Source organism: Mesoplodon mirus (assembly GCF_964341445.2).
Source record: "Mesoplodon mirus genome assembly, chromosome: 15".
Lineage (NCBI taxonomy): Eukaryota > Metazoa > Chordata > Mammalia > Artiodactyla > Ziphiidae > Mesoplodon > Mesoplodon mirus.
In genome coordinates, this window is record NC_138991.1 from 40,836,352 (window position 1) to 40,861,894 (window position 25,543).

The 25,543-nt window shown below is 47.2% G+C and overlaps 1 protein-coding gene across 1 annotated transcript in view; it reads left to right on the forward strand.

Moving 5' to 3' along the window:
- The window catches only part of GALNT17 (polypeptide N-acetylgalactosaminyltransferase 17), a gene marked incomplete at both ends in the record, with an annotated part of 478,260 nt that overhangs the window by 264,771 nt on the left and 187,946 nt on the right, over positions 1 to 25,543 (forward strand). Inside the window, 2 exons of the mRNA XM_082645128.1 lie at positions 12,784 to 12,958; positions 16,967 to 17,164. Coding sequence (XP_082501254.1) covers positions 12,784 to 12,958; positions 16,967 to 17,164 — 373 coding nt within the window. The remainder of the gene's footprint in view (positions 1 to 12,783; positions 12,959 to 16,966; positions 17,165 to 25,543) is intronic.

Below are 25,543 nucleotides of genomic sequence, written 5' to 3' on the forward strand. Positions count from 1 at the left end.
GTTTGGGGATTTTACAGGTAACAGTGCTATGAACATTGGTGTACAGATGTTGGTGTGAAAATAAATTTTCATTTCCTTGGGATAAATGCCCAAGAGCCCCATTACTTGAGTTATGGTAGACACATGTTCAAGCAAACTTCTTTGGTTATTTAGTCCATTTTTGTGACACCGTGTCTTTAAAAATCTGATTGATTTTTTATCTTCCAGCCCAGCCTCCAGTGGAGGAAAAGTTTCTGTGTTAGTCTTGGTGACCTTGACTATGATACTAAGGGGAATGGGTTGCATTCCTGCAGAATCAGGAGTAATCCAAAACTGTGTTGAAAGTGTTGCCCTGGGATCAGATTTTGAGCTCCCATTAGGTAAGACCCAACAATATAAGGTCCTGGAGGGGCTGATACACCCCAGGGACAGGCATGCAGCTGAGCCAAGGGAAAGTGAGACCCAGGCACTCAGACATTGCCAGGTTTCTCTGTCCCGGGTCTCCACTGTCTCTGAGCCCCTCGGTTCCCCTGTTGGCTTGGGAAGGCTGGCCACCTCCAGTTTCCCAGGCCATCTGGAGGGAAATATGGCTGCAAAGATGGCCCAAAGTAGACATTGTAATTACAGCTTCAGCCACTGTAGGGAGACAGGACCACCTCTCCAGGGGAATCCCAGGGAAGGGAACTGGTACTCTAGTTTGGGTCAGATACCCTTCGTTGGACCTGTCAACTGTGGCCAGGAGGGCGGGGTCATGCATAGAACTACCACACACCAGTAACCATGGAGGAAGTCTTCAGAAATGGAGGGGGCAAGGTGGACAGGCAGACCATGGACCCCAAAGGTTGTAACAACATCCACAGGATTCACACTTGGAGTTCCCACGTGTTGGGGAAATAAATGAGGCCTTTGAGAAGGATGTGACACCTGAGTTGGACCATGAGAGACAGTTAGAACTTGGACATGTGGATGGGAGGAAACAGCAGTGGGGGGGAAGTAGACAAACCCGGATCTCAAGACACAGATGCTTGGGGCATAGAGAGGGAGGCGTGCAATGGGATTTGACATGTAAGAATTGATGGGTGGATTGGAGTTTCAGAGAGAGAGTCCCAGTCAGAGATGGGGAATCTTGCTGGGCCACAGGATTGAGTAGGGACAGCTTGAGCACGTCCTGTGACAACGCCGAGCAGCCGCAGAGCAGGAGGGATAAAAAAAAAAAAAAGGCTCCTTGAACAGCCTAGCCCAGGCTGGAGATCAGAGAAGCTGACAGATGAGACAGAGGGAAAGGTGGATCAAGAGAGCCCAGGGGTTGGTGGAAATATCGTCAGGAAGGCCAGACGTGGCCATTTTCACCTTTGTTCCCCAAAGAGTGGTGTTGGAGCTTTAATGTTATTTTCTTTGAAAAGTGAGGTGGATCCTTGAGTTGGCATTGCCAAGAGTACCTTTAGGTCACTTTAGCTGAGAGCTCTGGGCTGCTTGCCGGGCAGAGGCTCTGTGGCCTCAGGCTGTTCTGTAGGGTCTGGGAGGGACTGTGCCCGGCACCTGCACACGGTTTGGAACAAATCTTTTCCCTTCCTCTTACCCTCAGGGCAGGATGGCTGCCTTCTGAATCCTGAGGGCCAGGTCCTGCCTGGCTGCTAGCTTCCTTGTCTTACACATCAGATGTCTGGTCTCAAGGGGGCCTGCGAGTGAATGACCCCTGTAGGATGTCAAGAAACCCTGGATTGGGCAGCACAAATGCAGAGGGACCCTGACACTCCCTTTCCCCTCCTGGGCACGACTCCATGGTGCTAACTGAGCACGCATCTCCTTGAGTCTTGACCACGCCCATTGACACTGGGAGATGGTCATTGATATCCATTTTAAAAAAGAAGTTCAAGTTCAGAGAGGGAAGTGCTTTAATCCACGGCAGCGCAGCCAGAATTGGCAGGAGCCGGGGCTCCAACTCAGCCATCCTCGTCCTGGAACCAGGACTCTGGGGCCTCCTCCCTGGGAACTGTCACCTCCCTCTGTGCTTTCCCGCTTCCTTCCGGTTTAAGACTCCCTCCCCCGCAGCCCTCCTGTCCCCTTACCAGATTCATCTCATTGTTTCCCAAGACGTGTCCACTCTCCCTTCAGTATACAGTGACACACGCAATAAAAAATGAGTAATAATTTTAACATCTATCAAGTTCTTCTGTGTGCCTGGCACTGAGCTAAGCGCTTTGCATGCATCCTCTTATTTAATACCCCAAATAGCCCTCTCAGGTAGGGACCAATATCCCTATTAACTGTTTACCCTGACATCATGCAGCAGCTCACGATGAATGCTCCTGACCAGGTGTGTCACTGCCTCTCAGGTGCCCCCAGGCTCAGTGTAGGAGCACAATGATGCACAAATGCACGTGGCCCCAAGGTACCCTCCCTCCCAGAGACCTTTCCGTTTTCATTCTTTTTCCACCTCAGAACATCTCTGCTCTGTGCACCCTGGGAGTACCTAATCAGTAGGACTTTTTCTAGTCTTCAGTCCAAATGAGTGCCCTGTGTGTGACTGTCAGGTGCGGTGATGGTTTGGGATCTGCAGAGCTGCTGTTCAGCCAGCACGTCCCGGCGTGGCCTTCCAGCTCGCATCTGTTCTGACCAGTCATTGCCTGTCTTTGGCTGTTATATATCTTTTTTTTTTTTTTTTGCGGTATGCGGGCCTCTCACTGTTGTGGCCTCTCCCGTTGTGGAGCACAGGCTCCGGACGCGCAGGCTCAGCGGCCATGGCTCACAGGCCCAGCCGCTCTGCAGCATGTGGGATCTTCCCAGACCGGGGCACAAACCCGCGTCCCCTGCATCGGCAGGCGGACTCTCAACCACTGCGCCACCAGGGAAGCCCTGGCTGTTATATATCTTGATCGTCTTCCCTGGGCTAGAAGAGACATGTTAGGTTCTGCAAACCTCTTAGACCCTAATAAAAGCTGCTATTTATAGAACAATTTCGTGCTACCTAACACCTTCACCTGCACCATTTTTTGGTGAGCGTGCATAAGCATTTTTCTCTTTGCACAGGACCCATACTGCCTTTGACCTTGGAGAATTCAGGGCTCTGAATACAGAGGTCCCCAAAATACTGGAGAAGGGGAAACTGCCCAGATGCTGTACTCTACTTATCCCATTCCTGGCTGCCAACTGCACTTAAAGAAAACTCCAAGAAGTGACCAAGCGCCACGCTGTGACCCTGTTCTCTCCAGGGTTTCCTGTTTCCTGTGTGCCGTTTTGCTCCCCCCTGAGCCCCCTTAATGACGGTGACTTTGGCTATTTAAAGGAAGAGGATTGCCAGCTTCAGAGCGTTCAGAATCAATATCGCAGTAAATAAGAAACATAATGAAAGAAAAACACACTCCAGGCTGCAGACAAATTTTATCGCTTAAATTCACATGTTATTATTAGAATCAGCTGCAAGTACCGGACTTTAAACTGCCTTTTGATGGGGTGAGATAGGGGAACGCTCTTAATTTGGGGGAACAATCTGGAAGCACCCCTAGAGGCATTACGGTGTTTTCCTGTTGGTTTGGGCTCCTTGTATTTATTTTTTTTTAAAGATGAAATTTAAATGGAAGAAGCGGTGGAGAGGAATTTCTTAACAAAGGAGTTGAAAGCAGAGGTGGATTTCATTTTCAAAGCCCCTCTCCTGAATGAACAACTCGGTGTGATATATTTAGTTCAACACCTTGGTATTTTGCACCTCACGTCTTTTTTCTTGCTTCTTTTCGTCTTTCGCTTTCTTTTCTCCTTGCTTTGATCTCACTATGGAATCGCCTTTAAAATGCTTTCATACACAGCAAAAACATCCCTTTTTAATCTCCCCCGTTCTTCCCAAAATTTCTGGCTCTCGCCTCACCTCTTTTTCACTCCCGTAGTCAGAAAATGCATTATTTAAGTCCACAAAGCTGGGTGATGCCCAGAGAATGAAACATACAGTATAGACGCCTTCTGGGTTATTTCATCTTGGGTTTTTACACACTTTCCAGGTCCATGCATGGAGCGGTGGGCGTGGCAGCGGAGGGGAGGGGCGTGGCCTTACGTCACTGCTGTCCCTTCAGAGTTTAGTGGGGTTGTTTGGAGGAGTTTGAAGCTCAGCTGGTTCTCCTTGCTACCCCCCTCCCTTGGAGCCTGGAGAGGGCCAACCACTGTCAGTGGATGGATGGCTGGAAAAGTGTGCCCAGAGCAGAAGCATGGGGGCTTCAGAGTTACAGAGAGCCAGTTCCTGGCCAACCCTGAGTCAGGCCTCGACTTCCCACGTTCGAGGCTGAGTTCTGCACAAACAGATGAACGACTTCAGTTTTCACGGCCTCGCATCCGCAGGAATCAGGCAGAATGACAAGGAGGGTAGGCATGCCGCTTATGAACTGTGTGACTTTCAGCCGAGTGCTTACCCTCTCTGGGCCTCAGTTTCTTTCTCCATAAAATGGGGATCATAATATCCCTTACCTCACAGAGTGCTGACGAGGGTAGAAAGAGTTGCCAGAGGTAAAGCAGTTGCAACAGAATATCCTTAATTAGGTAGGATTCAGTAAATGTGAAAGCAAAACTCGAGGAGTGTTACGAGTTTGCAAGAGAGATCATTCTCGAGTTAAATACGAGAAGGGAACTCATCTGAGTAGTATTTTGGAGCATTTCATGATGAGCTGACCTTTTTAGTCAGCTTTGGCTAGCAATTAGGGAATATCAGTATTTTATTATAGATACAGACAAACATAGTATTTGAAATGTTTGAAAAGTAGTGATTGTCAGCCAAAAAGCAATTTTGCATCCAAGAAGCCCGCCTCACCTTGTACCAAGGTGTACTCACCTTGAAACTAAGGAAGCTCATGATTGGGGCCCCTCACTTGTGTGGCAGCGGCAGTGGGTAGGGAGCCTAACAGTGGTTCACAGGCCCGTGGGTTTTTGTAAAATTTACAAAAGAGAGATTTTTTTTTTCGTTTTCTTAAAGGGGATCCTTCAGATTATATAAACTTCAGGTCCTTCAAAGCCCAGATTCGTTTCTGGGACTTAACTAACTCCATCTGACAGATAGAAACCCACATATTGCATGAGGTTTCTCCTCCTTTCCTTTTTAAATTAAAAAAACATTAATTAAAAAATGCATTATTGACCTTTGGCCACTTTTATGCCTTTAGTTTTGGTTAGTTATTTCAGGCATAAAGGTATTCTCAGGCATACCTGAAAATCCAGGTGTTCTAAATCTATTTTTTGTTTTCTTTCAGTGGCATCATGGCTGATTCACATATTACAAAAAAAAAAAAATCTCAAAAAAAAGGCACTGCAGAAATGTAGGGCATCGTGCCTAACGGCTGCGCTGAATCTGTGTTAAGGACCGTGTTTTTTCCCTCTGCTGACTTAAAGCCCCCAAGTATGGTGAGCTGGAAGTTTCCATCAGGAATGGGGAGAAAGGCTGGTGTCAGGGGGACACTGGGGGTGTGAACACAGATCCAAGGGTTGGATCCTCCCCTCTGAGAGGCTAGAACTCCCTTTAATGAGTCTGGAGGGGCTTTGTGAATAAGCTTCCAGTCAACCAAATTACCAAAATGGGGATCAGAAAAGCTAATGGTCAGCAGAACAAGAATCAGACCTTCAGTACGGCCTATAGAGATATAAATTCACACTCAAAAAAAATACTTCACCCCCCGCCCCTTCAAAATCGACCAGGGCTTACAGATACAAAAGGCCACATCTTGTATGATTCTACTTTTATGAAATATCCAGAAGAGGCAAAGATGGAAAGCAGATCAGTGGTCGCCAGGGGCTGCGGGGAGGGCAGGACATGGAGAGTGCCTGCTTACTGGGTGTGAGGTTTCCTTTGGGGGTGATGAGAAGTTCTGGAACTAGATAGCAGTGAAGGTTGCACCACCTTGTGAATGCACTTAATGCCATTGTACACTTTAAAATGGCCAAAAAGGTTAACTTTATGTGTATCTAACCACGGTAAAAACAATGAAAGAAAAATCAGGCAGTGCTTTTGAGAAGTTCTGGGTTTGTGGGAGAATCATCTGGAGTGCTGGTCAACCCCACCGAAGCCCACTAAATTAGAACTGCCTAGGGCAGCCCGGGAACCTGCATCACATGCCAGGTGATTCCTAGGTAGAGTGGAATCTCACATTCTGAGGAGCACTGGCTTTGCGCCAGGTGGGTTTTTTGTTTTTGTTTTTAATTGGAACATGCCATATGTGCTATTTTCTCATCCCAGCTGTCACAACCCATGCATTCCCAGCGAGCAGCATGCCCACACCTCAGCAGCTGCTGGCAGGGAGAAGTGTTGGTTCCAAGTGGCTGTGATGGTGATGGTGGCACGGATGGCAGCGGAAGCAGTGTTGGTAGAATTGTACCACTTGTCACTGTAATAGATTGTGGGAGTGAGAGCAGAAGCCAGGAACATCAGGGGTCCTTGTCAAGGGACTAATGGTGAGGTTGCTCTATTGGGGGTGGGGTGGGGGAGTAGCCATCAGGATCCCAGTTTTGGAAATGGTAAGACAAACCCTCACCTTGTGGACTGAGGTCATCTCCAAGGGGTTCCATCTATCAGGCAAGCCGGAACAAGAAGGCCCAGACAGTGGGAAAAGCAGAGACAGGCGATGGCCAACACTGGGATTCTGGAACGTCTGCTCAGTTCGGATGAGACCTATTCTGTGCACAGGGGTTAATTCATCACAGGTGGGGTTGGATAGCGGGTCAGCTCTAAGTCAGAGCTACTCCAAGTGCATTCACCCAAACAGCAGTGGCAGCCTCATGGAGCTTGTTAGAAATGCAAGTTCTTGGGCCACACCCCAGACCTACTGGTGATTTTCATGCAGGTTAAAGTTTGAGAAACACCATCTAAACTTAGACTGATTGTCTTGAGTCTCCATACCTTGAGGAGGATTACAACGTTCAGTGAGTCTCATCAGCAAGACTTGGTAACTTGTGGGTTAAGAGGTACAGATGGGGCACAACCCCGGACGGTGTGGCCACTTCCAAGCCCACGTCTGTGTGGTACCCAGGTTCATGCGCTAGTTTTGGGAGCGGGTGGAGATGCCTTCTATGTCCACACCTTTTTCTGAACAGGGTTTAGAGACAAGAGACTAGACTGATGTTTTATTCTCTAATATCACTGAAGTTGTGGGATCTGCATATAATTCTGTAATAATGTTTTTTTGCTTTCGTTCTCACTGTTTGTAACTTTCTTGTTGTCGATGTCTACTCCTTAAGCCTGGATGACAGGCAGTCCTTTTATTGTTAAGGAGCAGATAAATCTCCCTTCTGGTCCCTTCCGATCACGGGCAGTGGTTGCCTTTCCCCTCCTGACCCTCAAGTGCTACTTACCAAAACCTTAAGAAACACAAGCATTCCCAAATGGCTCTAGACCAATTTAGTATTGGATTTGATAACATTGGTAGGTAAACATTTATTTTTGCAGAAGTGAGTTTTTATTTTCTTCTCTGAGTCTGCCGGTGAGAAAAATCATATGTAAAATGTTTTTCTTACTGTCATTATAATATCCAGGAATGGTTTCATCTGTTAAGGATGATAAGGGATCTTAGGTGATGGGTGTGACATTTCTTACCGCTGTCAGGTTGAGGATTTGTTTCCTTCCATGGTGAGCCTGGGGGCCTTGTTTTTATTCAGTTCACTTGTGGGCTTTCTCACTTTAAAGCAACTTGGAAATCTCAACACCCCAATGCCCTCAGGCTGTCACAACTCTGTTCCACCAGGACCAGCCTTTCTGGAAATCTCTCCTGAGCTGTCCTACTCCTCCACTTCTCCCTAAGCTAACCCTGTCCCCGAAGGGCCCAGCTGCATCCAGAAGGGAATTCTTTTTTCTCACTGTTCCCATCAGGAAGCTACTGTTTGTCTAGATCAGTGGCCTGTTCTCAGCGCTCATTTTCTCTAACTCATTTGACTTCCTTGACGTTGGATGTTGAATAACTCTTTGAGAACAGGGATTGTGTCATTTTCAACCATGTAGGCGCTCTATAAATATTTATGAAATGAATGCACAGATTCTTCTTTTGGAAACTCCGCGCTTGATATGATTCTGCCCCTGTGATGCTGTTTCTAGCCCGTCTTGTCCTCTAGCTCTGCTTCCTGCCTCCGGAATGCACACGTTTCCCAAAGTGGGGTTCTAAGTCTTCTTCTGGAACTCTCACTCCCTCCTGTGCCATCGTCTCTCCCCACCATGTCCCTGACACTCCGTGCCCTGTCTTCTCACTCTGGACCATTATCCTGGTTCAGCAATCAGCCCCCAAAGGTCTGCTAGCCATTCAACCTGTCCCCAGGTGAACCCATCAACTTCTGCTTCCCTTTTTTTTTTTTTTTTTTTTTTTTTGCGGTACGCAGGCCTGTCACTGTTGTGGCCTCTCCCGTTGCGGAGCACAGGCTCCGGACGCGCAGGCTCAGCGGCCATGGCTCACGGACCCAGCCGCTCCACGGCATGTGGGATCTTCCCGGACTGGGGCACGAACCCATGTCCCATGCATCGGCAGGCAGAGTCTCAACGACTGCGCCACCAGGGAAGCCCTGCTTCTCTTCTTTTCCTCTTTTCTGATTAATGGCATTTTCCCAGTCTCCCAGACACTAGTGACTCTGTCACCTCAGCAGATCCAGTTCTACACCTGTGTTTTGCTGTGTGCTTGTGTATTCTGGAATAGTGAGAGCACACGTCCAAACCTGCTGATTAACTCAGATACGACCTTCTCCTTGGACACCCCTGGCCAAAATCACTTCTCCCTTTGTGACCCTCCCCCCGACCCTCCATCACACTTTTCCTCTACGACCATTTTTCTTTGGCCCTTAGCTCCTCAATATTGGAATTTTTTGAACATGGCTCATCTCCTTGCCCAGATTGTAAGCATCTCAAGGGAGTGCTCGTGTCCGAATTGATTTTAAATCCAAGCGGGGGCACAACTCAATACCTTATTGTGTCCAGAATCACATACAGGGATTGGGAAATGAAGCCTTCTCAGTGCCTCTTGTTCGGATGCTGGCATCTCCCTTCGTGTTCCCATGAAAGACCCCAGGGCGTCACTTCAGTTGTGTCTGGAACAATGTGTCACTGAATCTTGAAAGATCGAGGCTGGTGACTATGGCTATAAAATGATAGTGCCTGGAGTTTAAAATGATATTGACAAGCTAGAAGGATGTGCTATTGTTCATGGGGTATTATAAAATGGATCAATATGAATAATATTAATAGACCAATTAGTATGAGAAATAAGATCTTGAATGCACGTCAAGGGCTTTATATGTAAATCTTATTTATTCTTAGCAGCCATAGGCTAGTACCAAATGATGAGGCATTATCCTTTTATCCCTTTAAACTTTTCAAAGCACTTTAATATTCATATCCCACTAGCCTGGAGATGTTGAAGGGCAGTGGTAGCAAACCTCACTCTTTTTTGCCAAACTTGTAAATGCCTGTTTATCTCTCTCCTCTGAAGGCTCAGTCACAACCGCTGAACAAATGTGGAGAGCATTTGATACTTAGACACGGTGACCGGCATGGCTGGGAGCTGACATCCGGTTACAGGGCACAGCACCTCAGGGTCCCAGGTCGCCTGGCAGCTGAAGGTCAACCATGCCTGCAGGTCCCTGTCGTGGCACCTGGCACTCAGCGCCCAGAATGTTCTCCCTGAACTTACAGAGATTCTTTTTTTTTTTTTTTTTTTTTTTTTTGCGGTACGCGGGCCTCTCACTGTTGTGGCCTCTCCCGCTGCGGAGCACAGGCTCCAGACGCGCAGGCTCAGCGGCCATGGCTCACGGGCCCAGCCGCACCGCAGCATGTGGGATCTTCCCGGACCGGGGCACAAACCCGTGTCCCCTGCACCGGCAGGCGGACTCTCAACCACTGTGCCACCAGGGAAGTCCCAGAGATTCTTGAGATTCCTGCCATCCCAGGCCAACCCTAGAGGGTGAGCAGGATTCCCACCGTATTATTCTGTGGGCCCATTGCCCAGTCCATTGCCTTCCATGGTGTGTCCCTCATCCCCTGCCCACCCACCCAGCACTCGAGGGGAGGAAATGAAAAACCAAGCAAGCATGGCCCGTCCAACCTTCTTGCTAGCATTGTTGTTCCAAGAAATTTAATGAACAGATGGGAAAATGCAGCCAACATTCAGTCAGGAGATGGTCTCTAAAAGCTGAAAATTCTTTGAGCCACCCAGTCCCATGTACCTGGCTGAGTGAAGAATTCGACGGTCCCCACAGCCTGGCTTCTGCACCAGGCCCCTCACCGGCTCTGGGATGATGGCAAAGATGATAGCAAACCCGGCAAAAAGACGAACAATAGATAACTTACTGAGGGTGTAATGCTACCTGCCAAGCATTCAAACTCAGTAGTTCTCAGAGTGTGGCTCCCCATACCAGAGCCATGGGTGCCCCAGCCTAGACCTTCTGAAAATGAACCCTGTGGGCGAGGGACCCAGCAATCCATTTCAACCCCTCCAGTTGATGCTGTTGGTGGCCTCCAGTTTGAGAACCAGAGTTCTGGTTTACAGGCCTATTCTTCCATCTTGGACATGGCTTCCTCAGGCTCCCTGGGCTGCTTTGACATAGTGCCCTAAACCTATATTGAGGGAAAGAGGGAAAATAATTACTAATATCAGCTACTCCGTGTTGAGCATTTACACTGTACCAGGGATACTTCTGAGCATTCTTGAATTTATTAACATCTGTAATCCTCACCACAACCCTGTGGTGTCTATACTATTGCTGTCAGCCCTCAGTATCCCTGGATGTGAAACCTGCAGGTACAGATGACCAACTGTAAGGGACTTGAGCATCTGTGGATTTGGTATCCCTGGGGGTCCTGGAACCTGCAAATACTGAGGGATGACTGTATTATCATCCCCCTTCAGTCGATGAGGGAACTGAGGCACACATTGACTGGCTAGATTGCCCAGGGTCACTCAGGTAGTAAAAGGTAGCACAGAGTTCTGAACCCAAGGCAGTCTGAGTCCAGTCTGAACACCCAACCACCTTGTGCCTCCTTAGAGTTTCTGCCCCTTCTCCACCCAGGTGCTATTTTTTTCTCCTTTCCAAACTAATTCCTCCCTGTATTAGTTTGCTAGGGCTGCTCTAGCAAAGTACCACAGACTGGGTGACTTAAACAACAATATTTATTTTCGCACTTTTCTGGAGGCTGGAAGTCCAAGATCAAGGTGTTGGCAGGGTTGGTTTTTCCTGAGGCCTCTGTTCTTGGTTTGCAGTCGGCCACCATCTCCCTGTGTCCTTGTATGGTCCTTCCTCTGTGTGCGTGCTCCTGGGGGCTGTGTGTGTGTTCACATCTCTTCTTCTTAAGGACACTGCTCAGATTGGATTAAGACCTACCCTAAGGACCTCATTTTAACTTAATCTTCTCTTTAAAGGCCCTATATCCAAATATGGTCATATTCTGAGTTACTGGGTATTAGGGCTTTAACAGATGAATTTGGGGGGGGGTACACAATTCAGCCTATAACACTCCTGTTCCCCCACCATCCATGCCTTTGGCTGACAGGAACTACGTCGTGTCTCTGTACCCTTGGGGACTCTTTCACTCCCATCCATCTAAATCCCCCATTTTCTGTACTTGTTCCTGGGTCACATGGCTGCATCGTTCCCAGGGACAACAGCCATGACCTAGAGAGGGCAGCCTCTACATGTGCTGCAAATATATGGCTTTAATTTGCCAAACATTGCTGTGTATAACTAGGAAGTGAGGGGTCTGCACAATGTCTGTAAATACAGCCTTGTGGGTTTTTCTAGAGCAAGGTCAGAGGTGACGATGTCTCCAAAAGTATTGTCTGTGGACCACTCACATCTGAGTCAGCTGGGCTGCTTCTGGACCCCTGAGGCTCCCCAAGGGCGCATCCTTGGAGTGTGCATATCTCAGAATCCCCTCTCTGTCAACCCTTCCCTGTCCATCCTTCAACACCTGCTGACTTTCCCCCATTTTTTACTGAGATATAATTGACATACAGCACTGCCTAAGTTTAGGGGGTGCAGCATAATGATTGACATATACTGTGAAGTGATTACCATAATCAGTTTAGTTAATATCCTCATCTCATAGATATAAAAAAACAAAAGTTAAAAATATTGTTTTTTTCCTTGTGATGAGACAGTGATTCTCAAGTACACAAAGGTATCCCTTTACATCTGTGGAATTAGACACATGTGACCCATGTTTCAGCTCTTCTGTTCCTAGGTTGTGACCTTGGGACAGGTTAGTCTCCCTAAGACTGTTCTTAATTTGCAGTGTGGAATTCATCTAGTTAATTAATGGGATTAATCTAGCAACAACCTAGGGTGGCTGTAAGGATTAAATTAGATCATATAGATCACGCACTTTGTACCACCTGCTGGTGGCAGGAGGGAGTGTTCAAGCCCTGATGGCCTTCCTTTCACCATCACGGTAGCGTTTCTACTGCTGAGCAAAGATTTCTTTCACATCCTGTGACCAAAGCACAGACCCTGCTAATGTTGCATCTAGGGTGTGACTCTGGGTCTGGACCTCCCAGAACACATTCTGTGAGAACCAGCGTATGTGCAGATGGAAAAACCCATATAAAGTTGATAAACAAGACCCAGGGGACAGTGGGGGCACAGGAATGCTGGCCAAGGAAGGAGGAAGGGTCAGAAAGAAATCCCAAAGGACATCAGTCAGAGATGTCTTCTGAATCACTGGGACCAAGTTGACTTTTCTACTAAAATGACTAACATGCAAAATGTTCTGCAATCTCTGAGCTAACTGAAGATCTGTCGGCCTCACAGTGGGTTGGATGCACATTTGACATGTTTACAGACCTTCCTGTGTTTTGTCATTTGTAGAGGAGCTGAAGGCCCCTTTGGAGGAGTATGTCCACAAACGCTACCCTGGGCTGGTGAAGGTGGTGAGAAATCGAAAAAGAGAGGGCCTGATCCGAGCTCGCATCGAGGGTTGGAAGGTGGCCACCGGCCAGGTCACCGGCTTCTTTGATGCCCACGTGGAGTTCACCGCTGGCTGGTAGGTCACAAGCTGAAACCTAGAAGTGCTCGGGATTTGCAGCACGGTCAGAAGGGCTGGAGTCTGGGAGGTGGGCCACTTTGGCCGTTTCCTCTGGGACCCTGGCAAGAATGGAGAATCTTTTGCTACTTTGCTTGTTTCCATTTCTGGGGAGGATGGTTGACTGTTGAAAAAAAGAGATTCAGTTATAATTTTACCTATTGAGGCAAAGCTTCCCAGAATTTATGGGATCGTGACTTCCCTGGCAGTCCAGTGGTTAAGACTCCGCACTTCCAATGCAAGGGGTGAGGGCATGATCCCTGGTTGGGGAACTAAGATCCCACATGCCATGTGGCCAAAAAAAAAAAAAAAAAAAATTTATGGCATCATCTTTAACAGCATTTGGAGGAAGGGAAGGGTTTCTCTCTGCTGATGTGGCCCCTCATGTTTTTCCAGGTGAAAAGAACAATATGAGAGAAATCGATGAGCATACAGGGAGTAGATTTTGGATGTAAGGGAGTAAAGCGTCAAAAATGCCCAAATCAGTCAATGAGCATGTTAAAATTAGGTTAGAGCTTTACAGTTACATGATTATTTCTAACTAACCAATGATAAATCAAGTCAGAGGTTAAACCCCTATGCCAGGATTGCTTAATTAGTAAGAAGCAGAGTCTTTAATTTCATTAATAATGTTTATTTACACTCAGTGATACCATCTTGAATAAGTTCACGGCGCCATATTTGAAGAGCCAATATCCCATCACTAATTGCGCCTTAAAATGTCTACTCTTCATTTGAAACAAACTTTAGAATCCTTTTAATGGCCAGAGAAAAGGATGGTTATGCACATGACCACACAAAGGTTTGGAACATGGGGTCACCGTTAACACTTGCACACAGGCATCTGTTGCCATCTCAGACCCCAGTTTTCTTCCTTGCTTTTTCTGCCACCATCAGACCCTGATACACACAGCTGTAGGTGTGCAGCCCTAACCTCCTCTGAGCCTCACCACTGTTTATCTCTCATAATCATTCTCAAAGTGTGGTCCCCAGACCAGCAGCGTCAGCATCACCTGGGAACTTGTTAGAAATGCAGATTCTTGGGCTCCACCCAGACCTATGACATCAGAAGCTCTGGGGATGGGGCCCAGTAAGCTGCTTTAACCAGCCCCCCCCCACCAGGGGACTCTGCTGCTCACTCAAGTTTGGGAACCCTTGAGCTAGATGCCTTCTGAACAGATGCCCCTGAAAGTTCCGTTGGAGCCTCAGCCTTGCCCTGTCTCACCTTTTCCTCCATATCATTCCCTCCTCATTTCTTTCCGGTCAAAACTGGTGGTACCATCCATGTCCCCATCACTTGATCCTTCTCTCCCCATCGTGTTACTCATCCAAGCCACCTCCAGCTTTAGCTGGTTTTTCCTCTGTTTCTCATGTCTACCTTTTCCTCTCCATTTTGACCTCCACGTTCCCGGCTCAGACCTTCATTATCTTTCACTTAAACTAACTGACAGATATTTGCTGGACGATGACCATGTCCCAAAGACCGCTCTAGGCTGTGATTTGGGTGATTGCCTGATCGGGTTTGCCCAGTGCTGAGGGATTTCCGAAAATGCAAGACTTTCAGTAGTGAAATCAGAACGGTCTAGGGCAAAGAGGACAGTTGGCCACTCAGCTGGGGTTCAGAATCTGGTGAGATTTGGTATCCGCCCTCCAGGAGCCTATAGTCTAGTTTTGACTGATGTCTGTGATCCAGTCTTAGCCCTTCAGACTCATTTTCCAGACTTCCAACAGAGGGGTGTACGTCCTCATGGCAGACAGACGGTGTGTCGCAACTCTCACTAGGTCACCCTGCAGTAACGATCTCCGTCCTGCCCACATGGCAGATCCGCTGCGGGTTGTCTGTCTGTGGCTCTGTTCCATACGGCCTCTGCGTCCCAGGACCCAAGGAGCACCCCTGCCTAGGATGTACCATTTTTGTAGCTCAGGGAAAAAGATAACAGTTTCTACTCAGATGTGACATGGTCACACCTTCTGTTGGCCGAAGTAGGTCAAGTGTCCAAGCTAAACATTAATTGGGGTTGAGGGAGAGTGTGTCCCTCAGCAGGGAAACACCGCAGGCCTCGGGGTCATAGGCGGGATGTCCCAAGGCAGGGGAGCAAGTCGCTGGGAACAGTTGTACGCTCTGTCCCAGACTGGGAGACTGAACTCCTCAGCTTCAGAAGCATGATTTGAACCAAGGTCTTCTGCCCGACACTCAGTAACTTCCCCCACACAGTGACGGCCGAGCTGAATGCTTCTACCTGCAGGGCACCAGACCAGCCTAGGGGAAGGGTGGCCCATCCAAGGAGGCTGTGGAGCTTAGGGGTTGGGCCTGAAGCCAGACCATCCAGGTTAGAAACCTGGTTCTACCTCCAGCTGGCTGTGCGGGCTGGGGCATAACCTCCGTGGGCTTCAGTTTCCTCATGTGTAAAATGATGATTATAGTATTTATCTCATATGATTGTTGTGAGATTTATATTAATCAGCCCATACAGAATGTTGGGAATGGTTTCTGGCAAGTAGTAAGTGCTTGATAAACATCTGCTATCATGAGCTTATAAGGAAGAAAAACGTGTGTTCAAAGATCAGCAAAGATAGTGTGTTATCAGGGTGACTTGAATATGATGGAGAAGATGCTCTAAGAGTTGAGAGGATGGAGAGAGTCTTCTACTGGGGGAAATTAAGGCAGGCTTCTTGGAAGAGGTGGCACTTGATTAGAGAAGCTTGTGTGGGTGGCTAGATTTCCTGCCTGGGCACAAGGGCGTTCCTGGAGGAGAACAGCAAGAGTGAGGACTTGGAGGGGGCGGAGCTCTGAAGCACGTCTAGAAACCAGGGAAAGTCAGTCCCGTTTGGTTATCAGTCTCTAAGGTGTGTGCAAAAGTATCGGAGGCAGTAAATGGCCCAGGGCATATTTTATTGCTCGTTTTAAATAGAAACATGAGATGTGCCAACAGGTAATTCAGTAGATGCAAATGAAAAGAGGTGGAATGGAGGCCGAGCGTTCTCATTATTCTTCGAAATAATGCAGAGGAATGGGATTTTCACTTGATTCCTTTCCAAAGCCTGTGCCCTGTTCTAAGCAGGGAGATTAATGCCCTGGTTTATGAGAGCCATCTTTTCGTTCTCGAATATGGGAAATGATCCCTTCCTACATCTACGTCGGAGATGCACTCTGGCAGGGGTGCCTGACCATCTGCTTTCTCCTAAGCTGGCAGGGCTATACCTTAAACCTGGAGCCAGGTCCCTGCCTGTCGCCTGCTGCAGCCCTGAGCGGGCGGGCTCGCTGAGAGGCAGGATCCTGCCTGCCTTTGCATTCAGTTAGTTCCTGCCTGCCATCCCTAACCCATCCAATTAGATCCCTTTTAAGAAATCAATTAAATAATCAATTAAAACAACTGAAATAGTCACACGCACAAAGAAGCTAGTGAAAGGCTTATTGAAACCAGGCCATCAAGGGCAGAAGTGACCTATTTGGGGAAAAGGCAATTCAGCTCCAGCAGAAAAGAAAAAAACCAGAGGCATCAGCCAGTGCCTGAGGGGAAACTGAAAACACTGTACAAAACTGTAGGGAGATGCAAACCCTATCAGGAGGGTCTTGATAGGACGGCTCACACTTTTTTATTCTTCCTCATACCTGTCTAAGCTTTGGCTTAGACACTGTTGGTATAAAAGACAGGCCATACTTTCTGGGGCAGAAGCCCTCGTGTTCTGAGTCCCTGCTTCAGGCCTTTCATGCCAACGCAGGCAGCACTGTGGGAACCCCACAGGGAGGAGGGCATGAGCTACACGTCCCAGGGCTCCTTTAAAGCCACCTGATCCAGCTGGAGCCACCACTTGGGAGCCCGGTTTCCCTCTGAGTTCCAGCCTGCCCAAAGCCCAGCCTTTAGCTACGACGCTTCTATTCATTGTCTGTGGTCTTGGGGTCTGGGCCGCTGGAGGTGTGGGTGAGCCTCAAGTGAAAGATTTTATTTCTGCTTCTCTGTGTTTCAGGGCTGAGCCAGTCCTCTCGCGGATACAGGAGAACCGGAAGCGGGTGATCCTCCCCTCCATCGACAATATCAAACAGGACACCTTCGAGGTGCAGCGCTATGAGAACTCGGCCCACGGGTACAGCTGGGAGCTGTGGTGCATGTACATCAGCCCCCCGAAAGACTGGTGGGACGCCGGAGACCCTTCCCTTCCTATCAGGTCTGTGCCAAGGATGCGCTCCAGTGGCCTTTTCGTCCCCAGATCCCAGGGGAGAGAGAACCCCACCCACCCGGGGAGAGGGGGAGGGAGGGAGGCTGGTAGAGACCACTTGAGGATGGAGCTGCAGTGTGGAAATAGCTGCTTTAGGAATTTGGGGGTGTCTTCCCACTGAAGTTTTCTTGCTGAGAGAGGACGCTGCATTTTGCTTCTTTTGCTAAAAATTCTCCAGTGCAGCTTATCAAACAGCCGTCCTGAAGGATGGAAATTGATAGGACGGCTCACACTTTTTTTTATTCTTCCTCATATCTGTTGAACTGTGTTCAGGAGCTTTTAAGTGTGAAGTTTGAAAGGTATGAATTCCTGGGACTTTTTCATACTTGGATGCTTCACGATCGCCGTGACGCAGGAGCATGTAGGAAAGGACAATATTTCTCTGGTACCTGGGGTAACCCAGGGCCTTTGGGCAGCTCTGTATGATTTTTGCCCCAGGCCCCACCCAGCATCCCCTGGAAGCAAGGAGATAGATCCCTGGTGTTGTACCAGTTGGGAAGCTCAGATATAAAGGATGGGGAATGAAGTAGGTGGATTTTGATGTCGTATTCGTTTCCTGTGGCCTCTGTAACAAATTACCACAAATTCAGGGGCTTAAAGCACAGAAAATTATTCTCTTACTTTCTAAAGGTACTGCAGTAATCTGAAGTGAGCCTTAGAGAGCTAAACGCAGGGTGTGTCTACAGGGCTGGGTCCTTCTGGAGGCTGGAGGGGAGAATCCATTTCCTTGTCTGTTCCAGCTTCGGGAGGCTGTTCTCATTCCTTGCCTCACGGCTACATCCCCTCCCTTTCTCCCCCTGCTTCCTTCATCACGTGGCTGCCTTCTTTCCTCGATGTTCCTGCCTCCCCTCACATAAGGGCCTTTGTGATGACATTTGGGGTCCACATGAATAACCCACTATCATCTCCCTCTTCTCAAGAGCCTTTACTTAATCATATCTGTGAATTCCTTTTTTCCAGATAAGGTAACATTTGCCGTTTCCAGAGATTAGGATGTGGATTTTGGGAGGGTGCATGGGGAGTATTGTTCAGCCGACAACAAACGCTTTGATTTTCAGCTAAGATGATACCCGAGTTACAGTTCAATACTTTCTGTGAGTCCTACGTGAGGGTCAAAACAGGCTTAGTATCTTCGTGGTTCCACATTAGAAGAGGTGGAAGGGGCCGTCTTACTTTGCCTTTGTTTTAGGACAGTGTTTGTTGGTATAAAGGGGGCAATTGTGGAACAGGAGTGAGGACTGTTTGCAAGTACCCATAAAGTTCTTTCTCAGTTTATAAATTTTTAATCAACCAGAGTAGGATTTTGAGATGGACAGACCCCCCCTGTTGCATATTCTCTTATTTTCTGGCACACATTGAAAGCTGACAGACTGCATTAGGGTAGAGCCACTCATGGGCAAATTTATGCAACAAAGAAGGTAATCTTTGGGGCTAATAACTTGCTCAGCTGGAGATGTCTCGTGGCTCAGTTCCCAGCCCAGCCTAGATGTTCAGTGTCTCCGTGTCCTGCTGCAGGGCTGTGCCCTCAGATTTCTGCAAATAATAATGTAGACTCATCACCAAGGTGTTATCTGAGAACCAAAGCATAACCTTCAGAGATATTTAAAATGTAATGGTTGAGATTACACCCATGAGGATGGCTACTGTGTAAAAAAAAGCAAAATAACAGGTGTTGGCAAGAATGTGGAGAAATTGGAATCCTTGAGCATTTCTGGTGGGAATATAAAGTGGTACAGCTGCTATGGAAAACAGTATGACAGTTCCTAAAAAATTAAAAATAGAATTACCATATGGTCCAGTGATTCTGCTTATGGGTATATACCCCAAAGAGTTCAAAGCAGGATCTCAAAGAAATGTTTGTACACCCGTATTCATAGCAGCATTATTCACAATAGCCAAAAGGTGGAGGTAACCCAAATGTCCATCAACAGATGAATGGAGAAACAAAATGTGACATGTACATACAATGAAATATTAGTCAGCCTTAAGAAAAAGATGGAAATTTTGACTCATGCTACAACACGGATGAGCCTTGGGGACATTACACTAAGTGAAATAAGCCAGTCACCAAAGACAGATACTACATGATTCCACTCATATGAAGTAGCTAGAATAGCCAAATTCACAGAGACAGGGAGTAGAATGGTGGTTTCCACGGGCTGGGGAGAAGGGAGGAATGGGGAATTATTATTTAATGGTGTAGACGTTCAGTTGTGCAAGATGAAAAGAGTTCTGGAATTTGGTTGCACCATCCTGCAAATGTACTTAACGCTACTGAACTGTACATGTAAAAATGGTTAAGACAGTACATTTTATGTTATGTGTGTTGTACCACGATTAACACAAAATTAATGGGGTGTGCTTAAAGACCCCACGGCCTTCACATCTTGAAGCGATGGCTTGACAGTGAGTTTCGTATTTTTGTCCAAGCACTGCTTCTCCCTCACACACAGGGAGGCTGACCTCCAGCCGTGACGGGTAAGGGAGTGAAAGTGTAACAGTGGTGTTAGTGACAGAGGAAAAGGAATGGATACAGTGCAGTGCTTTGGGATGCCCAGAACACAGAGCTATCCCTGAGTATGTGAGGCACTAGGCGAAAACCGAGCGTGTACTTTAGGTAACGTTAACAGAGGATTAATACGTGTTTTAAAAAGACTGAAGAAAATGGAATCGTGATCATGAGTCATTAATACCTCTGATGTACACAACAGAATCAGATGATCTCTTTTTAATGTATCATAACTTATGCAATGCTTAATTTGTTAATAGTTGAGGGAGATATTTAATTGAAGGAAGGACTTTTTATGGCCCTTCTGATGTTATTAAGCAGATACAATACTCTTTCTTTTTTTTTTTAATTAACCATTTTATTTTGTTTATTTATTTTTTATAAATTTATTTACTTATTTTTGGCCGCGTTGGGTCTTCGCTGCTGCGCGTGGGCTTTCTCTAGTTGTGGTGAGCGGGGCTACTCTTGGTTGCGGTGCACAGGGCTTCTCATTGCGGTGGCTTATCTTATTTCAGAGCATGGGCTCTAGGCGCACGGGCTTCAGTAGTTGTGGCACGTGGGCTCAGTAGTTGTGGCTCATGGGCTCTAGAGCACAGGCTCAGTAGTTGTGGCACATGGGCTTCGTTCCTCCGCAGCATGTGGGATCTTCCCGGACCAGGGCTCGAACCTGTGTCCCCTGCATTGGCAGGCGGATTCTTAACCTCTGCACCACCAGAGAAGTCCCAACAATACTCTTTCTTAAATGTCAGGATGTGATGGTTCCCCCTTCTCCTTGTGATCTCAGTATTTTAAAAGTAATGATTATTCTGGTAAAGGGTAAGATGAAGAGAACTCTTTCCCCATCCAAATTACATTAGATCGGATGAATCTTTAGATACTGAGTCTTCCCAGTAGGCCATACAATATAGGAGATGTTGCATTAAGGGAATATATATGCTTTCTGTTTTACTTCTTTTTCTCTTTCTTCCTTTGTAACGTTTTTTTCTTCCTGTTTGGTAAACAGCTATTTCCCAAGGATTTTTCCTCTGCTCTTCTTTGTCTACACCAGAGGTCCAAGCATTGAGAGTAGACAGGTGCCATTAAAGAGGGGAGAGCCAAGTGTGAGGGGTGGCATTGGGGACTGAAGAACACATGCCCCACCCAAGGAGCCAGCTGCTGCCAGCCCCACGTGATGGTGACAGGGGCACAGAGGGCGGGCGTTGTCAAGTCCTCAGACTTTTAAGAAAAGACACAAATTCAGATCATTTTGTGAAATCTCCTGACTTCTAAATAATGGCAATAAATCCCTCTTCTTCAAAACTATGAGGGCCAAACATGTTTTTAGAGTGGATTTGACCCCCCCCGGACCCCCACAATTTGGTCTGTGCTCTACACTTGCTCCCATGAAGACCTCGGTCATACCCAAGGACAGCCTTAGTCCATGGTTCCCATGCTGGGAGCTGTGGCACCTGCGGTCTGTGACATTATGGTGGGGCTGAGGGGTTTGGGGAAAGTGTCACTCAAAGCCGTGGAAGAAACATGGCTGGACTTCCTGGAGCTTGAGTTAAGCCATCAGAGATCCCCTGCCGCCTCTGTTGTGCATCACAGTCCTCTGCTGCCGAGACTCTTAAGTCAAAGACTCTGGGAAGCACTGACCCCGCTCTCACCTCTGTGCAGGGAAGGCTCTCAAATCTATGTCTTAAGCCCCGATTTTTCTCCAAAGTAACATCATCTCTAATGTCACGTCAACAACCTATCATTAGACCAGTGGAGTTTAAACTTTTTTGAGTCAAGGACCTCTTCGATAATCTAATGAAAGCCATAAATCACCTCATTCCTGAGCATGTATGAGTGAACAGAACTTCACATATAATTTCATGAATTTATAGATGCCTGGAAGCCAACCTGCTTATGATCCACAGGGCTTATATTAGGAACCACTGCAAGGGAATTCCCTGACAGTCCAGTGGTTAGGACCCCACACTCTCACTGCTGAGGGCCCTGTGTGAATCCTTGGTTGGGGAACTAAGATCCCACGAGCCGTGTGGCCAAAAAAAAAAAAAAAAAAAAGAACCACTGCTAGACATCCGACCTGGTTCTCCCCGTGGAAGAGCCTTTCTTTACCATTCTTTATCAGCTACTAGTCTATATGCTTTATGAAGCCAGGCCTGTGTTTTTTTCTACTGTAACTCCAGTGACTAAGTGAGTACTTAGCACTTAGTAGAGATGCTGAAAACATTTAGTGAACAAACGAATGGATGAGTGACATCTGAGGCTCAGAAGAGAAGTCAGGGTTAGTGAACGATTAGGAAGAGGAGGAGATTGCATCACCCATTATGCATTCCTATGCCTCCCTCCCTGCAGCCCCTGACAACTCCCAGTCTTTCTGTCTCTATGGATTTACCAATTCTGGACAATTCATATAAGTGGAATCATACAGTATGTGGCTTTTTGGGTCATCCATGTTGCAGCAGGTGTCAGTACTTCATTCCCTTTTCTAGTGAGTTTTTATAGTGAGCACTTTAACGTGGTCACAGATCAACATCCTTTCTGGCTTCCGTATCTGGTTTCCAAGACTCACACACCTTTGTCTTGCATGGGAGGGGAGAAGTGACTTCTCACACACAGGGCCCCCATCTGCTCCGCTGGCCATTTTTCACTTGTTTAGCATGAGTCAGGCACCAGTGAGTATGTTTCTCCACTGCAAGGAGTGCTGACCACCAGGCTTGGGGTGAGATGGTAGGATGCCCACCCTCTCCCCTTGGGGAAGGGGATTCAGGGTACACCTCGCTCCAGGGAATCTCTCCTGACACACTCCTCTCCCAAACTCCACTTACTCATCCTCATCAGGCAGCTAGCTGCTTCTTGGTTATCTGCTTTGAACTTTTTGCATGATCTGTTTGAGTATAGCATCTATTGCCTGAACATCCTCAGCCCAAATGTGGACATGAAAGGTCCCATTTTAACACAGTACATACAGCTGAGGGCATGAAGCAAGGAGAGAGGGAGGGTCTGAAGACACAGAAAGGAGGGAGGGTGCTGTTTGGGAAAGAAGGACCCTGAAGAGGAAGTAGGGGATGGGGTCAAGAACGTGAATTGTAGTCTGGTCTTGAAGAGCAGGAAGAGAGAGCTTATGCTGTGTGACCCACATTATGAATTCAGAGACGAAATCACTGCTGAGAGAGAGAGAGAGAGAGAAATTTTGGATCGGGGGCTACAGAAAAAATGATAAATAAAGGTCTGGCATAATTGCCAAGAGGGATGGGAATGGGTGAGCTGACCTAGAACCCAAAAACTAATTGACGGCTGTCTTGGGGGCTCAGAAATATAAAATCAATAGATTGTCCATGAAGATTTCTTGACAAAAAACTACTATGAATTCTGTCGTGCTTTGATACCAACTTAAATTGTATTATTGATAGTATTATGTCCATATATGTGAAAAATAGTAGCAAAGGTAAGAAAGAGGGATATACTATCTTTAGCCTGAAGGCACCATGACTTCATGGGAACCTGCCTTAGCTCAGCAGCCTTCAGAGCTCTGTAGCTCACAACTTGGGAACCGCTGATCTTTACAGTTCTTTCCAGCTGTAAAATCCCGTGACTTTTACCAGGGGAGGGAAGGGTCTATGGAGTCATCAGAGATGGGAAGTTTTACAGCACGTTGCTTTCAGGGCACTGGCTGAAGCTGAGTCAGGCATCTTCTGCGAAGTGCCAGCGGTGCCTGCCTGCTCTGTGTTAGGTGACCCTGTAATTAGCGACATTACTCATTAATAACTAATTCAAGCTGATGATTAACAATTAGCAATCCTTAATCCAACATATAATTTGATAATAAATTATAAGGTACAGGAGCCATTAGAGCCTGTTAGACTCTGGGAGTTGAAAGGGCTGTCCTGGATATGTATAGTTGCTGGAATCTCAAATTCTGTGCACAAATGTATATAAAAGAAGAAGGTTATTTTTTTTCCTCCCTAGAGGAAGATGACTGGCTTGCTGAGAGGAAATCTTTAAGTGAAGAATCAGATTGTCTTAGACTTGGAAATAGAGCTATCATCCCTATGCATCAGCAAATATATTTTAGGAACCAACTGTGTGCTCAGCCTTGTGGTGGGAACTTCTGGGGGGACAGTATTGGTAAATTACATGATCTTCTTGGGGGAGTTACTGGACTAGTTGGAGACACAGGGCTCAACTGTGCATAATCACACTTTAGCGCATGTAAGTGTGGATTTGTAGGAGGGGGGAAGCTTTGTGAGTGGAGTGGATGGGAAAGCTTATAAAAATCATAACCAACACTGGAATTTTCTACGTGCCCGGCACTTTTCTTTTTCTTTACACAGTACAAATCCATGTACACCTCATACTAGCCCTATGAGATAAGTATTACTATCATCCCCATTTCACAGGCATGGCTACTGAGGCGCAGGGGCAGCACTTTACCCAAGGTCACACTCCCAGTAAGAGCTGAAGCTGGGATTCGGAGCCAGTGGGTCCAGAGTCTGTGCCCTTCCCCACTGTGCTGTCCCTCCTGAAAAAGCGGTGCCTTGCGGGCCTTGCAAGCTGCAGGGGATTTTCACTGGCAGACTATATGGGAGATGACACAATTAGAGGTATAGTAGTGAAAGTGAGTGTGTTTGGCATTGCCAAGACCACCCTCAGGTTTGATGATCCACTAGAAGGACTCATACAACTCAGAAGAGCTGTTGTGCTCATGGTTATCGTTTATCACAGTGAAAGGATACAGATTAGGATCAGCAAAGAAAAAAGAGGCATGGGACTGAGTCCAGGAGAAACCAAGCATGCATGAGCTTCTGGTTGTCCTCTCCCTGTGGAGTTGCATGGACAGAGCTTCAGTCTCCCAGAAATGCTTTATAACAACATTATGAAGTGTTGCCAACCAGGGAAGCTTGCCGGAGCCTTAGTGTTCCTGGTTTTTACTGGGGGTCAGTCCTGTAGGCGTGGAGCACCCATGTGACCAACCTTGACTCCTTGGTCTCCAGCTCCTCCCCACCTCCCCCTGCAGAGGTTAAGTCAATACAACATGGCCCAGGGCCTCATGGACACTCTTATCGGGCAGGATATTCCAAGGGTTTAGTGGTTATCTTCCAGGAGCCTGGCAAGGGTGAGTTCTTTCTTTGGGATGTGCAGGGTTTGGGCAACTTAAGTCCATTGAGTTACCCCTCATTACAGCACAATAAGGATGGGGTGTTTAGCATCTGGTGAGGAGATGAAGGTAGAGAATGTGCATTAAAAAGTGGAGGGGAAAAAAATAGAGGAAAGATGGAAGACGAAGTAGATTGAAGCAGGAGGTCCACTTTGTGGAGAGCTCTAGAAGCCAAAAGGAGGAACCCGGACTCAGTCCACTGTTCCAATGAGCTGGAATGAAAATGAATAAAAAGCTAATTGGGAGAGATAAAAAAGTAGAATAGTGGTTGCCTAGGGCTAAGGGAGGAGCGGGAGAGAGGAATGATTGTTAATGAGTACCGGGTTTTGGGGGGGCATGATGAAAATGTTCAAAATTGATTTGGGTGATGATTGCACAACTCTGTGAACATACTAGAATCTATTGAATTGTAGACTTTAAATGGATGAATTGTATGGAATGTGAATTCTACCTTAGGAGCTGGTGGCCATCAGTAGATGGCAGATGGCCAATCTTGCAACAAGATGAAGACACTCGGGTATTAATCCTTGGCTCAGAGTCTTGTGTGGACCTTCCTCTTTGGGGAAGTGGCAGGACAGCACAGAGAACACACCAGGAGATCAAACTGGGGTCCAATCCCAGAGCAGCAGAATTTGTCATGGTAGAATCGCAAGCAAGGATTCAGAAACTAATG